This window comes from Polypterus senegalus, chromosome 2, assembly GCF_016835505.1.
Source record: "Polypterus senegalus isolate Bchr_013 chromosome 2, ASM1683550v1, whole genome shotgun sequence".
In the NCBI taxonomy this organism is placed as follows: Eukaryota; Metazoa; Chordata; class Cladistia; order Polypteriformes; family Polypteridae; genus Polypterus; species Polypterus senegalus.
The window spans coordinates 130,502,388-130,527,678 of NC_053155.1; the positions used below are offsets into that span (position 1 = coordinate 130,502,388).

A 25,291-nucleotide genomic window follows, 5' to 3' on the forward strand; every position below is an offset into this window, starting at 1 on the left:
TAAGTACAGTATTACATGAAAATTTCGTTTTAAAAAATGTTAGCATAAAGATAAAAAAAAATATTCTGTACCACATTTGATTATATTCCTTGTATGCATTATTTGCTTTCATATGAATTATCTTTACATCTTACAGGATGTAATATTTTGAATACTTAAATCTCTACAGCAGTAAAATAAATAGCAGTTCTAGACATGAGGTTCACACTGGGTGGCCCAGAACAGTCAATACTGCTTGCAACTTCTTATCTGTTACTGGCAACCTATTAATTTAAGTAAAGCTCTAGACACATATTTAGAAAAATACCAATAGGTAAGGGTATTCTATTTTGTTATACATTTATTTGTCTTGTAGGAAACTTACAGATAATGCATCAGGTACAGAGATTTAAACTTGTATAGAATAAAACAATGCACTTTAAATGGACTTTACTAGTTGGTGGTATGCAAATTATTGATCAGGTATCTAAAATGACAGCAGACAAACAACTTTAATTAAGTTGAGTTACTAATGAGTTAATGTGTCTAACCTCATTTCTGTAACATGCATACTATGGATACGTCCGGGACTGGTTCTAATATTGTATAAAGTGAAAGTTTTCTATCATTTAATGCTCAACAAAATTAAACAAACTTACATTCCAGTTTGGCTAAGTAATTTTATTAATTAATCTCTGTGCCACTGCCTCCAGGATCTTAGCACTTAACCATGAAAATGAAACAAAAATAATTTTTAAAAACTGAAAAGATTAAGCCACAATTGTATTTTTAACTATTTTTCCACATATTAAATGGTTTAAATAATGTTTCAAATGACTAGTTAGAGCTACAATCTCTAAAAAGTTCTCAAAAGAGAAATTTAACAAATGCATCTTTCTGGCCAATCATTTTTAACAATGCAGACTTTTTGCTAAACACCAGAGGGCATCTGAGAATTCAAATGGCAAAGACGTTACATAGAAAGGAAAATGAAAACAGCAAACCTAATAAAACAACCAAATTAAAACAGATGCAAAAACAGTAATCTGTGTAAATCAATCTTCAACTTGGACTGCAAACCAAATTCTGATGAAGCAGTATTACAGGTACATCCAGAAATGATTTGATTTATGGGGCAGAAGAAATTAATTCACAACTCTGCTTTGGACAACATGAGATATAGGCATCTTTTTTTCTGACCAGGGAAGTATGCAGACAAGATTGCCATGTTCAGTCTAGAACTGATCTGAACAGAGCGAGTTTAAAACTGATCTGAACAGAGGACTGAACCTCTTACAGTATTAATGTGCATGGCCGAAACAGTCTAATGTAAAATAATTTGTTGCGATGAACTATATGTATGTTCCACCTATAAACTTTATAAGCAAACATTTATCAGGCTATGCTAGAAAATATTACCTTAATAATAAATAAACAGTAGATGCAAATAAAATGACCAATGCAACACTTTGCATAAACATATGACATCTTACTGTCCTTCTGGAAAAAAACATTTTTTAGAATTTGAAAGAAGTCTTACTTTGGAAGCTGTCGAAAGTCTCCTGAGTAATCTTCACACTTATAATTAACAACATGCCAGTCTGAGTTATATGTCTTGATACACTGTTAAGAAAATGACACATTTTAGGCAATATTCTGATGTTTCCAGTGAAGAAATAATGTTTCATTTTTGTACAATACAATCTAAAAATCTCAAGAAGTGTCAAAAATTCAATCTTGGGGAAAAAACAACTTTAGTTTCAAATAGCCATCCATCCATCCATTTTCCAACCCGCTGAATCCGAATACAGGGCCACGGGGGTCTGCTGGAGCCAATCCCAGCCAACACAGGGCACAAGGCAGGAACCAATCCTGGGCAGGGTGCCAACCCACCGCAGGACACACACAAACACACCCACACACCAAGCACATAATTAGTGAAATAATAAAAACAGCAATGTGGAAAATAATATTTGCTGAATTAAACTAAAGGTGTAATAACAAATGCTACTTGGCAGAAATGAAAATATTGCCTATAGATACATTTTTCAGTACATGTGATAATATACTGCCTCACTTTAACTCTAGGATTAAGGTCACCTTAGCAACATGCTGAGCTGGGCTAACCAAGCCACACCTAGACTCAGCAAATTCTTTTAAAACCTCCTAGGAAATTCCTAGCCAATCCTATTGTGCTGAGAGATATAATCAAGCCAACATATCCTAAGTGTGCTCTGTGTCTTTTCCTAGTGGGCAGAGCCTTGCACACCTCCAACAGAGGTATCCTAAATATATGTCAGGTCCCTCTCATATAGCCACTAAGAATTAGAAGAGGCAGCGGATCTACTCAAAAATGTCCCCATATTGTATAAATATTAATTCTATCACAGACAGTGATCCCAACAACCTTGCACAGGAACCTCATTTTTAGATCACTGTACACACTACTTTAATCTTTTAGTGTTAGTGACCTGAAGACAGGATGAAGATGCAGTCCTCACTTTAACACCATGGTCCAGTGTAACACCAATAAAACTGCTGCCATTGTTCTTATTCATCTGACAATCTCATACCTCTTTACTCAGTCAAAACAAGACCCTGCAGTAAATGATATCCTATACTTAGAGCAGCTGCTCATTCTTTAAGAGATCAAAACAACCCAGACACTTCTGGGAAAGGTCCATGATCTCAAATTTAGTGGTATGGATTCTCATCCAATCCACAAACAATCAGCTGTGAACTGTAGCATCTCATCCAATCCACAAACAATCAGCTGTGATCTGCAGCACTGCACACTAGAGATCACAGTCTGATGAGGCCAAGAGAGCAACATCGACCATAAGCAAAAAAACTGTCAATTTCTAACCCTCAGCTGAAACCTTGATATCCCAAAGATGGAAATCATGAACAAAGGAGGAAACAAGAGGCATCCTTGAAAGAATCCAATATCCACAACCACCCTCACCATCCTTTCAAGCTTTCTGTGTCTGTACAATGGGCACTCTATTTGTCTTAGTCATCATCTGGCACTTCCGTTCAAAACAAATGACCTTAGATAAAATGAAACAACTTAAGAGCATTCTTGTGTGCAAACATTTTGTTTGCTTTGGTCTATTCATGACTGGTGTAAGGAGAGACTGGCATTACCAATGTTGCTTTGCTTTGGCACATAAGTCTTTTGCTTAGGAAGCACCTACAAGACCGTTTTTCATTGACATTTAGCTTTAGCTCAAGTGTCCGTTCTCTCCCCAATGCAGTTTCTGGGTCTCATCTGATAAGACTGATCAGTCACAGGCAAAATGACATCCAGAGATGGACCCATGATGCATCATTTAAACACTTATGCTGCATTCATCTTACTGGTCTTACTGTCTACCACACTACTTATTAGCTTATTTTAAGTGTCTATCGTTCATTGTGTAGAAAAACTTCTAAAGTTTGTGTGAAAATTACCCTTAACAAGTTTCAACTGTGTCCCCGTGTTCTTGATGAACTCATTTTAAAATAACAGTCTCGATCCACTGTACTAATTCCCTTCATAATGTTAAACACTTCAATCTTATCACCTCTTAATCTTCTTTTGCTTAAACTGTATAGGCTCAGCTCTTTTAATCTTTCCTCATAATTCAACTCCTGTAGTCCTGGAATCAGCCTAGTTGCTCATCTCTGGACCTTTTAAAGTGCTGCCTCCTTTTTGTAGCTGGGAGACCAAAACTGCACACAGTACTCCAGATGAAGCCTCACTAATGCATTATAAAGGTTGAGCAGAACCTCTTTGGACTTTTGTACTCCATACACCATTCTATATAACCTAACATTGTTTGCCTTCTTAATGGCTTCTGAACACTGTCAGGAAGTCAATACCTTAGAGTCCACTATGACTTCTAAATTCTTCTCATAAGGTGTACTCTTGATTTTACGACCGCCCATTGTGTATTCAAACATAACATTTTTACTTCCTATGTGTAATACTTTACATTTACTGACATTAAATTTCATCTGCCATATTTAATATTGGTCAGTAGAAAGTGTATATGACTGCATTTAGGATCAAAGACTGTCATGAATATATGATGCCTGTCAGGGACCTCAAAAACCTAGTAGATAACTTGCAGAGATGAAAGAAGTCTGTTTCTAAGAAAATGCCACAGACTCCTCCAAAAACGGGTGTGTAATCACAAAGAATTGTAAGTAAATTATATTGTTGCATGGCTACACTTCGGCTGTACATATGTATATATCATATATTCAAATGTAAACATGGAGTGTTAGTTGCATTTTAAAGCATGTTAAATATATGCTTTCTTTTGTACCATATTTCTGAAGTTTAAATATCTCTACCATAGTTACTGCAAAGGGATATATAGAGGTTCAAAGTATGAGCTGCAATTCTCATTTCTGGTGAGCATGTGTCCCTAGTGGAAACAAATGTCATCTATACTAATAAAAGGCAAAGCCCTCACTGACTCACTCACTCACTCACTCACTCATCACTAATTCTCCAACTTCCCGTATAGGTAGAAGGCTGAAATTTGGCAGGCTCATTCCTTACAGCTTACTTACAAAAGTTGGGCAGATTTCATTTCGAAATTCTACGCATAATGGTCATAACTGGAACCTATTTTTCTCCATATACTGTAATGGACTTTAGCTCGATGGCCATGGGGGGGTGGAGGTGCGTGTCACATCATCACGCCTCCCACGTAATCACGTGAACTGACTGTGAATGCAGTACGTAGAAAAGAAGGAAGAGCTCCCAAAGAGCGCTGAAGAAAAACGCATACAAGCTTATTCATAAGTGCAACTACTGCAGAAACAAAGCACGGTGTAAACCGTAAGTTTAAATTAAGTTTATGGACACGCTCCCGCTGCCGTTTGTCATGCCTTCGTCGAATACTTTATTCGCGAGATAAAAGTTTAATGAGAAGACACGAGATATAAACGAGACTTTGGATCACTTTGTAACGGAGTTAAAATTGCTGTAGCGAGAAACTTTTAAGTGCGGGTCTTAGCTAACATTAAATAAAGCCATGGACATCGCAACATCACACAAGAGAGCAGCTCACGTGAACTAACTGAACGCAGTACGACTGATCACTTCCATGCATTAAACCTGTTCAAAAAACGCATTACACAATTGACAAGGTGGGAAAAGAACATGCTCCGAGCTGAGCTCCACAGCTAACGTGGTCTTGCGGAAGCAACTTCGTGACGCTGCCACCAAATACAGAAAAATCCACAAGTTAATACACACGCTGTCTCTACAGTTTCTCCACACTCAATGTATTCCTTGCATCCTCGTTATACCCTCTGATCTCCTATTTCAATTCAGATACCTCCAATTTCCAGTAAGGCTCTGCTTCACGATGGCAAGTAATAAGTCTCAGGGACAGACCCTACAAAAGGTTACCATTGATTTCAGGCAAGATTGCTTTTCTCCTGGACAACTATACGTCGCATTCTCAAGAGTGAGCTCGTGCAGCTTTGTCATATCACAACCAGAGTGCTGAACTGATAACGTGCTATATAAAGAGAACAATAACAATCGTAATAAACGAACAATAAAACAGGGGAGAACCCGTGGATTAAATAAAAAGGCAGCTTCCTTGGCAAAGCAAGGAAAAAGGATGGCCTTATATGTCGTTCGTTTATAAAACAGCGGAGAAGCTGTGTAAAGGCTGCTTCACAAAAAACCATGTGTATGTATGTATATATATATATATATATATATATATATATGTGTGTGTGTGTATATATGTATATATATGTATATATATCTGTATGTATGTATGTGTATATGTATATATGTGTGTGTATGCATGTATGTATGTATATGTATGTATATATATGTAGATATATGTAGATCTGTATATGTATATATATGTATATATATATGTATATATATATATATATATATATATATATATATATATATACCTGTAGATATGTGTATATGTAGATATGTATACAGTACAGGCCAAAAGTTTGGACACACCTCCTCATTCAATATGTTTTCTTTATTTTCATGACCATTTACATTGGTAGATTCTCACTGAAGGGATCAAAACTATGAATGAACACATGTGGAGTTATGTACTTAACAAAAAAGGTGAAATAACTGAAAACATGTTTTATATTCTAGTTTCTTCAAAATAGCCACCCTTTGCTCTGATTACTGCTTTGCATTCTCTCGATGAGCTAATAAAACCATTTCAGGTGACTACCTGTTGAAGTTCATCGAGTTCACATATGTGTGTGTGTGTGTGTGTGTGTATGTATGTGTATGTATGTATATATATATATATATATATATATATATATATATATATATATATATATATATATGACAGCAACACTCATAACAGTGACAAAACAATTACATTGACAATCATGTTACGTTATTTTTAAAATGTTTCCTTTTCTTTTTCATAACTTCTTGAACACACTACTTCTCCGCTGCGAAGTGTGGGTATTTTGCTAGTTTAAAATAATAGAACAAAATGTACTTAATCAGTTCTTATAGCCGTTTGAATGTTTGTGCAGCTATGGTTTTAGAAATGCTGAGGTCTCGTATATCGAGATATGGCAACAGAAAAATAAAAATAATGACAGTAAGGTAAATAAATGTTGCAACTAACAACTTAGCATAACATAGCTTAAAATGTATAAATTCTTGTCTGTACTATTAACTACCTCACGATTTCATAATAAACATAAAATGAACATTAAATTGTTTAGCAATTTAAAATTACAGAAATAGGCAAGCACTAAATAGAAATAAAAAGGCAATTTGCAATGAAAAATGTATCCATCCTTTAATTTTCCTACATTCATTTACAGTTCATGGTAGTGAGAAGCTTGTGGATGCAAAAATCAGACCATAACTATGGATGGAAGATCAGTTCATTGCAGGGAACACACCTAGAGTAGCACAAAAACAAACGATAATTAACAATTAATCCTAACTTTAACATTTTTGGGACATGAGAGGGAAAACTGGATATAAACCAATGCAGAAGATTCAATTACCACAATGACAGTGTTAGTGTCCTTATGCAAATACTTCTAAATATATCCTCTAATGAAGCTGTTGACATATGTGTACATAGATATGCTTTATATACAAGTCCCCCAGTATTAAATTGTGTCCCATTAACAACCTCTGTAGAGTTTACATGTTCTCCACATGTCTGTGTGAGTTTCTCTCTGGATAGTCTGGATAGTCAGGTTTTTTCAAAGATGGGCTTGTTAGATTAACTGAAAATTCATAATTGGCCCAGGAAGTGTGCAAGCGTGTCCTGGCTCTGACCTGTCCCCCCATGAACTTGTTTAGAAATAAACCGATTCAGAAAATAAATAGATAAATGTTTTATTAAGTTACCTTTTATGATACTAAACGAGATTTGAAAACATAGTGAAATTATCCGCAGCCTTTGATCTGCAGTAATAGCTTCATGTCATCAGACACACTGTTATGCATTATGTTCAACTCATGAATTTTTTAAAAATGATTTTAGTTTAGCATTTTCTTATTTTTTATTATTCATGAGCCAATTAGAATCACTGTTGGCTGCAGATTCATTACCTAATCCAATTCTGATTCATTTTTTCCCCCCCGACATCAATAAAGTAAGTGACTCAGTGGTTTAGGGGTAAGTGTCAAACTCCCCACCACAAATGACCCTGATTAGATTATCAGATGTGGGGTCTTTGATGTATAGTATGTAAGGGGCCCCAATGTTTGTTAGGTAGTCAGGTGTCAGAGTGTAAAAAGTATTCAGCTTGTTTCTTGTCTTGGATTCATTTTTACCGAGATATGCTCTGACCCCTATAACTTTGAAATGGAAATTTGTAGAGTACAGGCACTATTGAATTTTCAGGTTGTAATTACAGTGTATGATTCAACTCTAAATCACTGCCAGTTATTCTTGAAAAGAAACACTTTAACAGCACATTTTGTCAGCTCCATTGGCAAACAGTAACATGTACTACCTCTCGATCTAGCTACTATGAACAGTTGGGGGCGCAAACCCTAGATACAGATGACCCAACAAGTTCGAGTTCAAATACACCAGTATTTAATTCCAACAGCTCTTCAGATAAAAAGAATAGGCAAAGAATGAACACAGCCAATAACCATAATCATAGACAATGCTTCCTTCTCTCCTCTTCTCATGCTGAGTATCGCCTGCTACCTTTTAGCTCTGACTCCTCAAGTTACAGAAGCGGGCTCCTTTGAAAGTGGTGTGATGTGATAGCACCCTCTATTGTCCCCCCAGGATCCCTAAAGGGCTGCAATTCCACACTCAATCTTCCATGAAGCCCTGCGGGTGTCCAAACTGGGATTCTATATACTGTAAGGGACACTGACACCTAGTTATAGTGGGGGATGAACTGCTCCCTGCCGTCCTCTCTTGCTGGCTCCTGTGCCTTCGGGCATCCCAATCAGGATGTGAATTATAAGTTGTCCCCAGTCAGGTATTGCCCCAATTTAGTCTATCCTTCCGTTACAGCGTCCCAGCATATCCCGTACACTCACATTGTGGCTATCTTATATTTAGGTTTTACTCATGGAAAAAAATACATTAATGAAAACACATTTTCAAAGAGCAGCATGCTGGCACAGTGATTAACGTAATTAAATCATGAATTCAGTACCCTGGGTTTGAATTTATTACCTGGTTGTTGCTTAAGTCAAGGCTGCATATTCTCCTGATGTCCTTGTGGGTTTGATACAAGTCTTCCTCTCATACCTTATATCCCAAACACACACAAACACACACACCATCAGATGCACATACTATTAATTAAGCATGGGATCTGTTGTGTTAGTGCAAGAAAGAACTAATATATACCCAGGGCATTTACTGTCATTTACTTGCAAGGCATGAGATTACAAGAGAATTCAGTCTCTGGAGAAAGTCAGCTTTAGTCCGTAGATTTCAGATACATGAGATCATCTTACCGTATGTGAAAATTTGATTAGAAAAAAATATAAAAGGTTATACTTTTTGAGTGTATCATACAATAGATGCATGAGCCAATTTTAACTTATTTGTGAAGCAAGAATATTCTGATCATTTAATATCCCTGATCACTGATCAGCTTGCACATGAAACTACGCAGCTACAGTTTTCTCCTCACAAAGATGGTCCAGCCTTATTCCTTATTGGAAGTGTTTTATTTAAGAGAAATCCAGATCAGGAATGGTAGTGAAAACTGGAGCTGTGCAGTTGTTTCTGAATGCTGATCAGTGTTTAAAAATACAAAATAATCACAATAGTATTGCTTCACAATAACTTATGTTTATCTTTGTGTATTACAGTAACCACCACCCCTCAAAACACAAGCACCATTGAATACACATAGCAATAAGCACCCTGAGCATGGGAAATGCGCTATATAAATATTATTATTATTATTGTTATTTTTTAATTGAGCAATGTCTTGTGGTAAAGTGAGAAGGCACAAGTAAATACTCAAAGCATCTACTGTTGTCCTTCACTTGTAAGGCATGATTGGGCCCGTTTAACTATAAAGAGAGCTAAACGTCACTTAACTGTGAAGCAAGAATATTCTGGTCATTTTGTATCCCTAACTTAGATATATAGATTTAGCTATATAGTATCCCTGGTTTAGATATATATTTTCATTTAAATAGATTGGTTTAAATATATACATTGGTTCAAATACATCAGTTCAGAGATATATCTGTTGTGATACATCCATTTGGATATACAGGTACATGTTAGTTCAACTTGAAGTTAGAACTTGAAACATTTGTTTAAAAATGTTATAGGTTTGAGGGAGGGTTTGTATCTTTGGACAAAATATGACATAACTTGTTTAAAAATGCTATACTGTAGTTTTTGCTGTGCAGTATCCGAAAGAACTTTGGATTTTTATTATTATTAGTACAGCATAGTATGTTACAGTATAGTATGTTAGATTTTTGTTCTTGTTTGTATGCTGCACAATTCACCTTACAGCAGAGCAGTTTATGTTTATCCAGACTGCAATGTTCATGCCTTGCAGTATTGTATTCCCTTTGGATGTACAGTATATCTTGTTTACATTAAGGGTAGGTTTCTGTTTAAAATGCTCTCATTATAATAGTTTTGTTGGTCTTAGTGCATTTTTATGTGTAAATCCTGTAGGCCACTTTGAAATTATTTACTCATATTTGCAATGTTCAATCTCAGCAATAGTTTGACTAGTGATTTTAATGTCTTGTGTTATTTTACCCTATTTTCCTTAACCGTTGTTTACATTAATCTCATTAGTAAGCTACAATTAATTACCTACTAACCAGACCAAGTTAGATCAAACTAGATATGTTTAGAAACACATTTTCTAAATATAGTATAATTATTGTTATCATCCCAGAAAATATCAAGATGCAATGTTTTGACAATATCACACACCCCTACAGTTATAGGAGCAATCCTAGTCAATTCAACCTTGAATTCAAACATGGAAGAAAGTCTGCTCGCCTGAAAAGACCCACATGCAGATCCATAAAAAAGATTACTCAAAGAAGAGGAGTCATAACTCTTGCCAAGTCCTAATTAAGTTTAATAATGGATTTACATTCTCTGAACGAATATTCAGGGTAGTACAGTAATTTAGTATAGAAGCTGTCTTCCAACTCCAGGAGACAATGCCTGTGTAACATTTGCAAATTTTCACTGTGTGTACGCCAGTGTTCCAAGATATCTTGCCCAATGTGGTTGTAAGGTCTGCTAATTACTGGCTATGCTATATGTTTAGAGATGGCGCCTACATTGCACGGAATGCTGCAGGGATAGACTTGGACACTTGCAACCCTGAATTGGAATGATTGGGTTTGAAAATGGGTGATTGCACATGTGTTTCTGTGTTTTTTTTTTAACCTTTTAATGATTAATCACAGATTGACTCATCAGTCTTTATCTAACAGACTGCCACACTACTGTTAACCGAACAGCTTCTTCACCTAATGAAAGATAATAAATACTGGAAATTAAAACAAAAAATTCAATTTATGAACAAGTTTAAGTTTATATTGGCCAGAGACAGAACAAAGCTTTATTTTATTAGTGATCAGCAGAAACATACTGGCAATGTTTACTTTAGAGCTGAATCATTCTGTAAACTAAATAAACACATCTGAAATAAAAAAAAAACAGTGAGGTAGATGTGCTGATTTCCTTAAAACTAATTTTAGAAATTTAGTTATATGTAAAAGCTAAAAATAATAAAATGTTGCAATTTCAATATTAATGGTAATGAATGAGAATGACTCTTCATTGTAATTAAGTGAAAAAATAAATATTTCTATCAGAAAGGAAGGTTTTCAGAGTTTTTAAAGGTCCACTGTATTTTGATTCCAGCATTGCTCTATAAACGAACCTGTTCAGCATCTAGTTTGTCAATTTATCTATTTCATTTAAAAAATAAGAGACTCAAAATAATTTAAACAAAAAATGGTTTTGACTCATCTCTTAACTGTGTGTATATAGAAGCAGAATCGATTAGAAAGTCATTAGTCACTTTCTGTACATTACCCATCCACTCATCTCCAAAATGCTTATTTCAATTCAACATCACAGCACCTTTCATGGACACACTAGCCACATAACAGGAATAATTCTGTACAGGCTTCCAATCCATCATGGGAAACACCCCTGTACAAATCCATATTAACCCACAAGGGCAGTTTAGAAATGCCTATTACTTTAATGCTCACTTTTGGTGACATGGGTGGAAAATCAGATTGACCTGATCCTGCCAATCCTAGTCACTTAAAGCATACAAATTTCAAAATGAAAGTGAAGTTTCATATTAGAAGCTATTCAAACATTTAAAAGTCCACAAAAAATTGAGTGAGCATAGAACAAAAGAACCTTCAAAGTAGCATAAATATTTTTAAAAAGATTTTTAAGTACACTGGACTGATGACACAATACTTTTTCATAAAATATTTGATTATAATTACTTCTGAAATTTTTTTAAAAGTATAATCAAAACTCTGATGTCAAAAGCACATTACTTTCTCCATACTGTCATCATGAATAAAGTATATGGTGTGGAATTTTTAAAGTATAATATAAGCAAAAAACAATATGACTGAACTTTTTCAATTTTAGTCTGTTTTAAAGGCAACTCTACTTTAAAACATAATTCATACCTTGTGTAACTGACTTAGAGTTTCTGTCTTAAGTTTGAATAATTAATTTTTCAATTTGCATGTAATTCTGTGAATTTTGTACTAATTCCTTTACTCTTTGCTTGTATATTTTAAAAATTTAAAAAATCAGTGCAGAAGTAGAAACCCACATCGTTCATTTCACACCTAAGAAAGTTTTAGGGCTACTAAATTCATAAACTAAAGGTGTCGAGTTCAAAACTCGAAGTAGAAAAACCTTTTTTTAAACCAAAAGAAGTACCTGCCACAATGAAAACATTCCAGTAATTTGTTAAAGGTATAACATGTAATCAGTGTTTCATTGTAACTAGAGTTCTGTGTTTGAAATTCTTAACTTAAAGCATGAGCGGTAGATTACCCTCAAAATTTACAAACATCTTTCTTTCAGTGCCCTAGATGTACAGTATGTATCCAACTCTGTGAACATCAGAGTAGTGGTTACACATTTTGACACCATTGATCACAATATTCTTAGAAATAGCCTTAGTCAATGGGTGAGCCTCTCTGGCAGGGTCCTAAATTAGTTTGAATCCTACCTGGCAGAGAGAAAATTCTTTGTTAGTTGTGGTAATTACAGGTCAAAGACACATGATATCCACTATGGTGTTCCACAAGGCTCTATCCTGGGTCCGCTACTCTTCTCAATCTATATGCTTCTGTTAGGTCAGATTATCTCAGGGCACAACATGAGTAACCACAGCTATGCTAATGACACACAGCTGTACTTATCAATAGCACCTGATGACACCGACTCTCTCGATTCACTAACACAATGTCTTACTGGTATTTCTGAATGGATGAATAGTAATTTTCTCAAACTAAATAAAGAGAAAACTGAAATTTTAGTGATTGGCAATAATGGATACAATGAGGTTATCAGAAATAAACTTGATGCATTAGGATTAAAAGTCAAGACGGAAGTAAAAAAACTTAGGGGTAACTGTTGACTGTATCCTGAATTTTAAATCGCATATTCATCAGACCACTAGGACAGCATTTTTCCACTTAAGAAACACAGCAAAAGTTAGACATCATATATCACTGAAAGATGCTGAGAAATTAATTCACGCTTTTGTTTTCAGTTAGATTACTGTAACGCACTCCTCTCAGGACTACCCAAAAAAGACATAAATCGTCTGCAACTAGTGCAGAATGCAGCTGCTAGAATCCTAACTAGGAAAAGAAAATCCGAACACATTTCTCCAGTTTTGATGTTACTACACTGGTTACCTGTGTCTTTCAGAATTGACTTTAAAATTCTGCTTACAGTCTATGACGCCTTAAATAATCTCAATCCATTTTATATATCGGAATATCTGACGCTCTATATTCCAAATCATAACCTTAGATCCTCAAATGAGTGTCTCCTTAGAATTCCAAAAGCAAAACTTAAAAGAAGTGGTGAGGCGGCCTTCTGCTGTTATGCACCTAAAATCTGGAATAGCCTGCCTATAGGAATTCGCCAGGCTAATACAGTAGAGCACTTTAAAACACTGCTGAAAACACATTACTTTAACATGGCCAATTCATAACTTTACTTTAATTTAATCCTGATACTCTGTATGTTCAATTCATTATAATAACTATTCATGGTGGCTCTAAAATCCGTACTAACCCCTACTCTCTCTTCTCTTTCTTTTTCCAGTTTCTTTGTGGTGGTGCAGACCACCACCTACTCAAAGCATCATGATGCTCCAACATTGATGGACTAAAAGCCAGAAGTCTACATGACCATCATCATTAAGTCCTTCCTTTTCATTTATGTGAGGTACAATGCCCAGAAGGGGCCGGGCGGTCTCATGGTCTGGAATCCCTGCAAATTTTATTTTTTTCTCCAGCCGTCTGGAGCATTTTTTTGTTTTTTCTGTCCTCCCTGGCCATCGGACCTTACTCTTATTCTAGGTTAATTAATGTTGACTTATTTTATTTTCTTACTGTGTCTTCTGTTTTTCTATTCTTCAATATGTAAAGCACTTTGAGCTACATTTTTTGTATAAAAATGTGCTATATAAATTAATGTTGTTGTTAGACTGCTATTGGTATGTGCTTTAAAGTCTTGCAGTTCACCTAAAAACTTATCAGCTGATCTTATCACTGCAGAGCTATAAGCGCTGCCTCTTTAGTGAAAACAGCTCTCCACATACCGTGTCAGATGGGGTTGTATGGATTGATTCTGAAGCCATGAGGGTTGGTTTTGAACTGAGAGAATGAAAAGTGAATAATAAAAAAAAGCTAACCTTTACAAGGATCATAAATTGCCACAAATCTTGTTTGCGGCTGTTACAGACTGAAATCAAATGTATGCTTTTATTCTAAAACAGTAAGAATGAGAGCAATTTACTTCTCTGGATGAAAAGAGTGTGCGGTAGACATTAGCTCTGCAGCGATGAAATGTAGTTGTTGGGAGAGGTAAAAGATAATGATTAAGAATAGCATAACTGGCATCACACTGTCATGATTTTGTTAATTTATTTTCAAATAAATAAACAGATTCTGGATCGAATGGTACCCGTGACATTTTAATTGCTTCCCTGGATACTGAATTCTTCTTTTACATCTATTCTGAAAAAAATATTTTTTGCATAAAATATATACTAAGGTCTGTATCCATTTTTTATGCATCCTTGGCAACTCTTACATAGCGGGGCCTGAGTCTATTGAACCACGTTGTTTGGAACACACATTTCATGTCTGTTCGTTTCTACAGTAATCTGTGTCAACACATTGTTAAAACAGAAACTTTTTTATATTCTAGTAGTAGATGACAAAATGTAGGAGTCAGTTACAGTAAAGTGGTGTCAATATCGCATGTTAAGCCGTGTCAGATGGGGTTGTATGGATTGATTCTGACAGCGACTGAGAGAATGAAAAGTGAATAAAAAAAAGCTAACCTTTACAAGGATCATAAATTGCACCGGCTGTTACAGACTGAAATCAAATGTATGCTTTTATTCTAAAACAGTAAGAATGAGAGCAATTTACTTCTTTTGTTGAACCACGGAGTCAGTTACAGTAAAGTGGTCATGTTAAGGCGGCTTTTTGTTTCTGCATTTATATGTTTGAATAAAAGTGCAATTGTGTTATTCTTGTGAAAATGTTTCTTTGCTATTTGGACTTCAGGCTTCATACATTATATAGTTTATGCCTACATTTTGTCATCTACTACTAGAATATAAAAAAACGTTTCTGTTTTAACAATGTGTTGATACAGATTACTGTAGAAACGGAACAGACATGAAATGCGTGTGTTCCAAACAACGATCTATTATTTCCACACTAAAACTCCACTTCACTCCCAGATACTCAATCAAGGCATGAGCTGAGAGAAGTTCGTGCACGTTCTAAATTGGTGGGGGGATGGAATAGCCGGCTGCTCCTAGCTTCTCTTTATCAGCACATTTAGAGAACAAAGGGCGCTGGCGGAGAGGTGTGAAGGGATTTAAGAAGCAGTTTAAGGTGGGACGGAATTACGAGTTTTTTCGTAGGCTCTGGTAATTCTAGTGTTAAGGGTAAAGCAACTAGTATATTTACATTAAAAACAAAAGACTATTCCCATCACACAAAACAATCAAACAATTGTAAAGAAAAAATCTCATGTTAAAATTATTCGGCAAACAACTATATGTTAATTAAATACTTCAAAACATGTTATGAATGTATATTAGCAAAAATATACATATTTTACTCTAAAACTTACTTACTAATACAGTAATCTAGCTTCAGGTTGATGCTGCAGTGGTGTTATAACAAGATTTCATATGGGTATTACAGATACCACAAAAATAAGTGGTTCTGTAAGAATAATAAGCGTAACATAAAGAGAAGAAACTGCATTTTTTTAAAGTAAACTTATCAAGTAAACCTTAAAAATAATATGCATAAAAAACTACAAAAAAAATTTACATTTTCAATCTGACATAATCCAATTTTTAGTTCTGAGGGGTACAGCTTCTCCTGACATCTCTCTGCACAAGGTTGAAACCAGCAGTGGCGACAACACCAGCCCGTGCAGGGTCAACATATGCACACACTCATAAAGGGCCAATATGAAACTGCCAATTAACCTAACCTGTACCAAACATTTTTCAACTGCAAATAAATTAATTAAAAGCTATTAAGAAAGTTATTAAGCTATGTTAAAGTCCCCTTGTATTATAGAGTAACCATCACATAAATATGAATATGATGTATTTTCACTAAAGAAAACTGAAAAAAGAACACTCAGAAGGAGTCCATTTTGGAATACAATGTGGTAGCTAACATCAGTCAAGTACCCCATGTCTATATCAAGTATTGCAAACTTCAAACCACTGGTATCAATTGGTAGTGCTTACTGTGGCACAAAAATGGTCTACCTTATCCTGCACATTACTTGGTGAAGTGCTCTTCATGCTCGGTAGATTGCCTATTTAATACAATTTATGGAATTTGAGTGGGGTTATATAATGGTTCTTATCAAAAGAAAGTTCTTCCTTCAAAATGCAAAATTAACAGGCTTCCACAGTGCACCTGTGTTGGTGAAAATGAGAAGAATAGGGTACACAGAGCTGGAGATGTGGTTCTGTACAGCCCTGATGTACAGATGCATGTTAAGACAAGAACATCAGAATAAAGGCTGTTGCAGCGGCAACATCCGTCATTTATACACCTGTAGGGTCCATGCCAGGCATCCTGGTGTGGAGTGCTATCAGCTAAAATGCCCATTTTCATCTGATGTTTGTTGAGGGGACATTGACTAGGGCATCCTACATCAGAAATATTAACCATTCAGTCTTAATCCCATTCCTGTATGAAACAGGAGAGGCCTTCCACCAGCAAGACAACATCCATACAACTCAACATGTTTCAGAGGCTGTTTATTAGACCCCTTGGCTAATACACTCTCTGACGCTCTGTCCCTAATTGAATATTAATGGGACTGAATAATGTGCCTCTTGCATCCAGGCACCGCTGATGGATTTTGACCACTTGCACATCCAAATTGAAAGGGCAAAGACTGACATTCCACAGAAGAATATTTGCCTGCTCTATGACTGTTTGCAGGCCTCTGTTGCAGCACAGAGAAGTGGTATCTGCTAGTAATACCAAATAAACCATGCTCTATTACACTGAGTGAATCATTATGATCCTAGAATAATCATTTTTATTTCAAGAGTCTCAGTTTGATGATGTAACGTTTACAGGCCATTCTTTTTTCAGTTTTCACTATTAAATAATAAATAACTAAATAATTCAGTTCAGGGTTATAGGACAATGAAGCCTGTCCCACCTGAATAGGGCACAAAACAGGATCTGATCTTTACTCTAATACAGCTTGTTGTCTAATGTCAGACAAGAATAGCTGCATCATTACCCATGTGTGTCTATGCATCCAACAATACTTTAGATTTATGCCAGGCATCACTATATATTTTAATATCTATCCATCCAGAAAATATTACTGTACTTACTCTGCTAAACAAAAAAGACAGACAGCTTGAATATCATTTCCAGACCATGTCAGAAATGTTAAGATCAAACCCTATCCAAGCCTAATGAGGCTTACTTCACATTTCATTATAAAACACAAATAATACTGCCTGCTTCAGATCTATGTTGAGGAGCTATGAAAGAAAACCAAAAGTTGCTAAATATTTTGTGAAATATGAGCTCTCAATGAACAACTAAGCTTTTAACTATATACACAGCTACTTTTTGGACCTTCACAGCTCCTCTATATTCATCCTTTATTGCTTTCTCTATTCTATTCACCTTTTTACCTCCTGTTCAAGTACACACAATATGGTAGACAAAACAGCCATAACGTTGTTTTTTTTACTTTTTTTTATTTAATTTAAATATTTTCAGATGTATGGTGATGCAGTTCTTCTCTAATACTAAAACAATTTCTCTATATTAAAAACTTAAGGCCATCAAAAGCTGTGCTGCCATAATCACAAAAAGTAGACATACTGTATTTAATTTTTTTTTCTAAACAATTTGCCAACAAAACACATGAATACCTCCTAAAATAGCAGAAGTACAGGAGTGAAAGGTTAGTTTAAGAAAAGGTATAATATGGCACAGTAATGCTGGGAAAATGCCTCAAGATAAGCTCAGAGGTTATTTTGAGCACTCTTTACATACAGGGGCAATTTGAAAATTAATCCTTATGATGAATTGTATCTTACAGTCATGGCCGAAATTATTGGCACCCCTGGAATTTTCCCAGAAAATGCACCATTTCTCCCAGAAAATTGTTGCAATTCCAAATGTTTTGGTATACACATGTTTATTTCCTTTATATGCATGTGGAACAACACAAAAACAGAGAAAAAGCCAAATCTGACATCATGTCACACAGAACTCCAAAATGGGCGACAAAATTATTGGCACCTTTTCAAAATTGTGGGTAAATCGTTTTATTTCAAGCATATGATGCTTGTTTGAACTCACCTGTGGCAAGAAACAGGTGCTGGCAATATAGCAATCACACCTGAAGCCAGTTAAAATGGAGAAAAGTTGACTCAACCTTTCTGTTGTGTGTCTGAGTGTGCCACACTAAGCATGGAGAACAGAAAGAAGAGCAGAGAATTGTCTGAGGACTTGAGAACAAAATTGTGGAAAAATATCAACAATCTCAAGGCTACAAGTCCATCTCCAGAGATCTTCATGTTCCTTTGTCCACTGTGCATAACATAATCAAGAAGTTCACAACACATGGCACTGTAGCTAATCTCCCTGGACGTGGACGGAAGAGAAAATTGATAAAAGACTGCAACGAAGGATAGTCCGAATGGTGGATAAACAGCCCCAATCAACTTCAAAACATATTCAAGCTGTTCTGCAGACTCAGGGTGCAACAGTGTCAGCTCGAACTATCTGTCGACATCTGAACGAAATGAAACGCTATGGCAGGAGAGCCAGGAGGACCCCACTGCTGACACAGAAACATAAAAAAGCCAGACTGGAGTTTGCCAAAATGTACTTGAGGAAGCCAAAATCCTTCTGGGCAACGTCTTGTGGACAGATGAGACCAAGGTAGAGCTTTTTGGTAAAGCTCATCATTCAACTGTTTACAGAAAACAGAATGAAGCCTACAAGGAAGAGAACACAGTACCTACAGTCAAACATGGTGGAGGTTCTAAGATGTTTTGCTGCCTCTGGCACTGGATGCCTTGACTGTGTGCAAGGCATCATGAAATCTGAAGACTACCAAAAGATATGGGGCACAATGTAGGGCCCAGTGTCAGAAAGCTGGGTCTCGTCAGAGGTCATGGGTGTTCCAGCAGGACAATGACCCCAGACATACCTCTAAAAACACCCAGAAATGGTTGAAGACAAAACTCAGGAGAGTTCTGAAGTGGCCAGCAATGAGTCCGGATCTAAATCCGATTGAACACTTATGGAGAGATCTCAAAATTGCTGTTGGGAGAAGGCACCCTTCAAATCTGAGTGACCATGAGCAGTTTGCAAAAGAACAGTGGTCGGAAATTCCAGTTGAGAGGTGTAACAAGCTTGTTGATGGTTATAGGAAGCGCTTGATTTCAGTTATTTTTCCAAAGGGTGCAACCAAATATTAAGTTGAGGGTGCCAATAATTTTGTCCAGCCCGGTTTTTGAGTTTGTGTGAAATGATGTCAGATTTGGCTTTTTCTCTGTTTTTTGTGTTGTTCCAATGCACATAAAGGAAATAAAAATGTGTATACCAAAACATTTGTAATTGCAACAATTTTCTGGGAGAAATGGTGCATTTTCTGGGAAAATTCCAGAGGTGCCGATAATTTTGGTCATGACTTTATACTGTTATTACTGGTGGTCCTGCAATATGGCTTTCTTTGCGAAGGTGGGGGTTCAAAACAGCTAGGTATTCTTCTATTACTGCTGTACTGTATAAAATTAAATACAGAACGAAGTATTAAAACAAATACTCACAGTTAGTGATGTATGGGATTTAGAATACAGAGGTAATGCTAAAATAAACATCTATAGCTGAAGTAATTTAAGCATGTGCTAACTGGATTTAAAAAAGTGGTCATTGAAGTTGGTGGGAAAACTTTGGTAGTGCATGCCCCATTGATTTTTTCTGGATACAAAAGCTCAAAAGTGTTTCTTAGATCACACTGCCTAAAGAAATATATACATTTAAATATATGTATAAATGCATATACATTTTTTATATATTACATATATTTGATCATCACTAACTAATAATGACAGTTATTTATGAGTAAACGAAAAAATTAAAACAAATTACATTACTCATTCCCCTTTAACCAACATCTTCATTTATTATATATTGTCACACGAGCGCATGGGGAGCGGCTTAAGGACCTGATGGGTACCACGACAAGTTGTGCCAGGGGACAATGGCGGGGTATTAACCTCTCTTTTCCTCCTTCTTCGGATAAAAGCGAAGCACTGCCGCCATAACCATTCCCAGAAGATTCTTGATACAACCCACTTCCGGGTTCCTTTCTTACCTCTGGTCCCTCCATGATGACGTCAATTACCCATCAATCATCACGGCTTTCCCCATCATTTTTTCACTTCCTGTTCTCCACAATAAATTGTCCGAACACTGACAAAAATTATTTTTTTGCTTTACAGTATACGGGGCCTGAAAAACCCCAAACCTTTATGCTCCTATTCTTTATTACTATATATATATATATTGTGAACCTCGCCCCACACACAGACAGGCAGACACGTGAATGTCACCCACAGTCACTGGTTTATTCTCCATTCTTTTATACAACTCTGCTCACCAACCCCCAATATCCCTCAGTCCAGGCCACTCCAATGCCTTCTCTTTTCTTCTTCCCTTTTATTCTCTCTCTCTCTCTCTTTCTCTCTCTTTTCTTCTTACCGCCTCCTTCCTCCTCCAGACGTTGCTACACTTCCACCCGACTCTTGTCAATGACTGGAGGGAGGCGGCCCCTTTTATAGGAACCCGGATTGGTTCCAGCTGCTTCCCGGCAATCTCCCGCGGACACACCCCCGTGTGGCGGAAGTGCCGGCTGCGCACCCGGAAGCCGACCGGGTGTCCACTGTCGTCTTCCCCCCGGCACTTCCTGGGGTGGCGGAAGTGCCGGGCCCCTGGAATAATGAGACACTGGGGCGCCGCCTGGCGGTGGCCATGGGTCCCTACAGGGCTGGGCTTCCAAGCCCTTTACCCGAGGGCTCCTGCATAACCAGGACGGACGCCCCCTCTCGGTCTGGAGGAGGCACATGCCCTCCTCTGGTCCTTCAAGGTGTCCCGACCACACGGGATAAACCGGCATCGGGAGCCGCCTGGCGGTGGCCACGGGTCCCTACAGGGCTGGGCTTCCAAGCCCTCTACCCGCTGCCCCCAACAGAACCAGGACGGACGCCCCCGTGTGTGTGTGTGTGTGTGTGTGTGTGTGTGTGTGTGTGTGTGTGATTAATACTGCCTGCTTCAGATCTATGTTGAGGAGCTATGAAAGAAAACCAAAAGTTGCTAAATATTTTGTGAAATATGAGCTCTCAATGAACAACTAAGCTTTTAACTATATACACAGCTACTTTTTGGACCTTCACAGCTCCTCTATATTCATCCTTTATTGCTTTCTCTATTCTATTCACCTTTTTACCTCCTGTTCAAGTACACACAATATGGTAGACAAAACAGCCATAACGTTGTTTTTTACTTTTTTTATTTAATTTAAATATTTTCAGATGTATGGTGATGCAGTTCTTCTCTAATACTAAAACAATTTCTCTATATTAAAAACTTAAGGCCATCAAAAGCTGTGCTGCCATAATCACAAAAAGTAGACATACTGTATTTAATTTTTTTTTCTAAACAATTTGCCAACAAAACACATGAATACCTCCTAAAATAGCAGAAGTACAGGAGTGAAAGGTTAGTTTAAGAAAAGGTATAATATGGCACAGTAATGCTGGGAAAATGCCTCAAGATAAGCTCAGAGGTTATTTTGAGCACTCTTTACATACAGGGGCAATTTGAAAATTAATCCTTATGATGAATTGTATCTTACAGTCATGGCCGAAATTATTGGCACCCCTGGAATTTTCCCAGAAAATGCACCATTTCTCCCAGAAAATTGTTGCAATTACAAATGTTTTGGTATACACATGTTTATTTCCTTTATGTGCATTGGAACAACACAAAAAAACAGAGAAAAAAAGCCAAATCTGACATCATGTCACACAGAACTCCAAAAATGGGCTAGATTATTGGCACCTTTTCAAAATTGTGGGTGAATCATTTTCTTTCAAGCATATGATGCTTGTTTGATCTCACCTGTGGCAAAAACAGGTGCTGGCAATATAGCAATCACTCCTGAAGCCAGTTAAAATGGAGAAAAGTTGACTCAACCTTTCTGTTGTGTGTCTGAGTGTGCCACACTAAGCATGGAGAACAGAAAGAAGAGAAGAGAATTGTCTGAAGACTTGAGAACATAAATTGTGGAAAAATATCAACAATCTCAAGGCTACAAGTCCATCTCCAGAGATCTTCATGTTCCTTTGTCCACTGTGCATAACATAATCAAGAAGTTCACAACACATGGCACTGTAGCTAATCTCCCTGGACGTGGACGGAAGAGAAAAACTGATAAAAGACTGCAACGAAGGATAGTCTGAATGGTGGATAAACAGCCCCAATCAACTTCAAAACATATTCAAGCTGTTCTGAAGACTCAGGCTGCAACACTGTCAGCTCGAACTATCTGTCGACATCTAAACGAAATGAAACGCTATGGCAGGAGTGCCAGGAAGACCCCACTGCTGACAAAGAAACATAAAAAAGCCAGACTGGAGTTTGCCAAAATGTACTTGAGGAAGCCAAAATCCTTCTGGGCAAACGTCTTGTGGACAGATAAGACCAAGGTAGAGCTTTTTGGTAAAGCTCATCATTAAACTGTTTACAGAAAACAGAATGAAGCCTACAAGGAAGAGAACACAGTACCTACAGTCAAACATGGTGGAGGTTCTAAGATGTTTTGCTGCCTCTGGCACTGGATGCCTTGACTGTGTGCAAGGCATCATAAAATCTGAAGACTACCAAAAGATATTGGGGCACAATATAGGGCCCAGTGTCAGAAAGCTGGGTCTGCGTCAGAGGTCATGGGTGTTCCAGCAGGACAATGACCCCAAACATACCTCTAAAAACACCCAGAAATGGTTGAAGACAAAACTCAGGAGAGTTCTGAAGTGGCCAGCAATGAGTCCGGATCTAAATCCGATTGAACACTTATGGAGAGATCTCAAAATTGCTGTTGGGAGAAGGCGCCCTTCAAATCTGAGAGACCTTGAGCAGTTTGCAAAAGAAGAGTGGTCGGAAATTCCAGTTGAGAGGTGTAACAAGCTTGTTGATGGTTATAGGAAGCGCTTGATTTCAGTTATTTTTTCCAAAGGGTGTGCAACCAAATATTAAGTTGAGGGCGCCAATAATTTTGTCCAGCCCGATTTTTGAGTTGTGTATGAAATAATGTCAGAATTGGCTTTTTTTCTCTGTTTTTTGTGTTGTTCCAATGCACATAAAGGAAATAAAAATGTGTATACCAAAACATTTGTAATTGCTACAGTTTTCTGGGAGAAATGGTGCATTTTCTGGGAAAATTCCAGAGGTGCCGATAATTTTGGTCATGACTTTATACTGTTATTACTGGTGGTCCTGCAATATGGCTTTCTTTGCGAAGGTGGGGTTCAAAACAGCTAGGTATTCTTCTATTACTGCTGTACTGTATAAAATTAAATACAGAACGAAGTATTAAAACAAATACTCACAGTTAGTGATGTATGGGATTTAGAATACAGAGGTAATGCTAAAATAAACATCTATAGCTGAAGTAATTTAAGCATGTGCTAACTGGATTTAAAAAAGTGGTCATTGAAGTTGGTGGGAAAACTTTGGTAGTGCATGCCCCATTGATTTTTTCTGGATACAAAAGCTCAAAAGTGTTTCTTAGATCACACTGCCTAAAGAAATATATACATTTAAATATATGTATAAATGCATATACATTTTTTATATATTACATATATTTGATCATCACTAACTAATAATGACAGTTATTTATGAGTAAACGAAAAAATTAAAACAAATTACATTACTCATTCCCCTTTAACCAACATCTTCATTTATTATATATTGTCACACGAGCGCATGGGGAGCGGCTTAAGGACCTGATGGGTACCACGACAAGTTGTGCCAGGGGACAATGGCGGGGTATTAACCTCTCTTTTCCTCCTTCTTCGGATAAAACGAAGCACTGCCGCCATAACCATTCCCAGAAGATTCTTGATACAACCCACTTCCGGGTTCCTTTCTTACCTCTGGTCCCTCCATGATGACGTCAATTACCCATCAATCATCACGGCTTTCCCCATCATTTTTTCACTTCCTGTTCTCCACAATAAATTGTCCGAACACTGACAAAAATTATTTTTTTGCTTTACAGTATACGGGGCCTGAAAAACCCCAAACCTTTATGCTCCTATTCTTTATTACTATATATATATATATTGTGAACCTCGCCCCACACACAGACAGGCAGACACGTGAATGTCACCCACAGTCACTGGTTTATTCTCCATTCTTTTATACAACTCTGCTCACCAACCCCCAATATCCCTCAGTCCAGGCCACTCCAATGCCTTCTCTTTTCTTCTTCCCTTTTATTCTCTCTCTCTCTCTCTTTCTCTCTCTTTTCTTCTTACCGCCTCCTTCCTCCTCCAGACGTTGCTACACTTCCACCCGACTCTTGTCAATGACTGGAGGGAGGCGGCCCCTTTTATAGGAACCCGGATTGGTTCCAGCTGCTTCCCGGCAATCTCCCGCGGACACACCCCCGTGTGGCGGAAGTGCCGGCTGCGCACCCGGAAGCCGACCGGGTGTCCACTGTCGTCTTCCCCCCGGCACTTCCTGGTGTGGCGGAAGTGCCGGGCCCCTGGAATAATGAGACACTGGGGCGCCGCCTGGCGGTGGCCATGGGTCCCTACAGGGCTGGGCTTCCAAGCCCTTTACCCGAGGGCTCCTGCATAACCAGGACGGACGCCCCCTCGGTCTGGAGGAGGCACATGCCCTCCTCTGGTCCTTCAAGGTGTCCCGACCACACGGGATAAACCGGCATCGGGAGCCGCCTGGCGGTGGCCACGG

At 37.4% G+C, this 25,291-nt stretch overlaps 1 protein-coding gene across 15 annotated transcripts in view; it reads right to left on the minus strand.

Moving 5' to 3' along the window:
• dock9b (dedicator of cytokinesis 9b) overlaps positions 1-25,291 on the minus strand; it is a 389,040-nt gene that overhangs the window by 174,676 nt on the left and 189,073 nt on the right. For all 15 annotated transcript variants that reach the window (XM_039744596.1, XM_039744605.1, XM_039744606.1 and 12 more), the window contains exon 4: positions 1,520-1,602. In XM_039744596.1, coding sequence (XP_039600530.1) covers positions 1,520-1,602 — 83 coding nt within the window. The remainder of the gene's footprint in view (positions 1-1,519; positions 1,603-25,291) is intronic.